Source organism: Coturnix japonica, linkage group LGE64 (genome assembly GCF_001577835.2).
Source record: "Coturnix japonica isolate 7356 linkage group LGE64, Coturnix japonica 2.1, whole genome shotgun sequence".
NCBI lineage: Eukaryota > Metazoa > Chordata > Aves > Galliformes > Phasianidae > Coturnix > Coturnix japonica.
This window is the reverse complement of record NC_029545.1, coordinates 120,369-121,506: the sequence shown is the minus strand read 5'-3', so window position 1 is coordinate 121,506 and position 1,138 is coordinate 120,369. Positions and strand designations below refer to the sequence as shown.

General features: G+C 42.8%; 1 protein-coding gene across 7 annotated transcripts in view; it reads right to left on the bottom strand.

Moving 5' to 3' along the window:
* Positions 1-1,138, bottom strand: part of LOC116652401 (butyrophilin subfamily 1 member A1-like) — a 12,832-nt gene that overhangs the window by 10,717 nt on the left and 977 nt on the right. For all 7 annotated transcript variants that reach the window (XM_015887123.2, XM_032441127.1, XM_015887124.2 and 4 more), the window contains exons 3-4: positions 901-1,011; positions 131-157 (exon numbers count right to left, since the gene is read on the bottom strand). In XM_015887123.2, coding sequence (XP_015742609.1) covers positions 131-157; positions 901-1,011 — 138 coding nt within the window. The remainder of the gene's footprint in view (positions 1-130; positions 158-900; positions 1,012-1,138) is intronic.

Here is a 1,138-nt window from a genome sequence, read left to right as displayed (position 1 = left end):
GGAAGGAAGGAAGGAAGGAAGGAAGGAAGGAAGGAAGGAAGGAAGGAAGGAAGGAAGGAAGGAAGGAAGGAAGTTCAAGCACTAACGAAGAAATGTATATGCATCATCCTTACTTTAAGCTACACTTTACCTCTTTTAGGATCCTTTGAACATTTATCTGAAAAAAAAAAGGAAGAATAGAGAGAGCATGAAGCCTCCACTTTGGATGTAAAAGCTTAAATGTTAAACTTTCTATTAAATACCCATGCCTTGAATGTTGGGGTACTGAGTACCCCAACATCTTGGTGTTTTGGGATCATCTAGGGTTTGGATAGCTTGATTCAAACAAATCAAGAAGGAGTTGTTACTGAATGGAAATAGAATATGTAGCACTCTCTTCTCGTTCCTTTTCCCTGTCATCAGGAATCTGGAGCCATTAAAAGCATAAATAACAGGCCTATATCGGTGCACAGGGAAGAGTGCCCTGAAGGCATGCACAATGAATATACTGAGAAATAATGAGTAAATGAGCTTTTTCTTTGATTTTGGTGGAAATACATATGAGAGTAGTAGTAATGTAGTACTCCAATTCTGCAAGAAAACCATGCATAGCCTTATGGTGAAGGTCGATATCACAAAGAAGGCCAGTATTGCCAGGATCAAAGCCTGGTTTTTTGTCTTGGACCTGGTGGATGAACTGCACCCAACAGTGACAAGGAAGGGTTGGGGAGAACTATTACTGATTCCAAACATCTGCAGTTACTCCTCACACTTTGGCAAGGTATGGTTTAGGTCCTTCACCCTCAGCCAGCATTGTCATGTGGATGCCATGTAAATAAGGGTGGGATGAGGGCAGCAGAACTTGGAGTTATGCTGTAGGAGCACATACAAGCTGCAAACGTTGGGAGAAAATGCCCATACCTAAACGGGAGTGAATGCACATCAGAATGACGATAATGCAGACAGAAGGAATGATGATGGCTACGGGGAGTCTGTGGTTATCTTGAACCCATGTGGATACATCAAGGGATTCTAGGGGGAAAATAAAGGGAAAAAAATTTAGATGCTTGAAACCATTCTCCCTCCCTCTCTCCTTCCTTCCTTCCTTCCTCCCTCACTTCCTTCCTCCCTCACTTCCTTCCTCCCTTCCTTCCTCCCT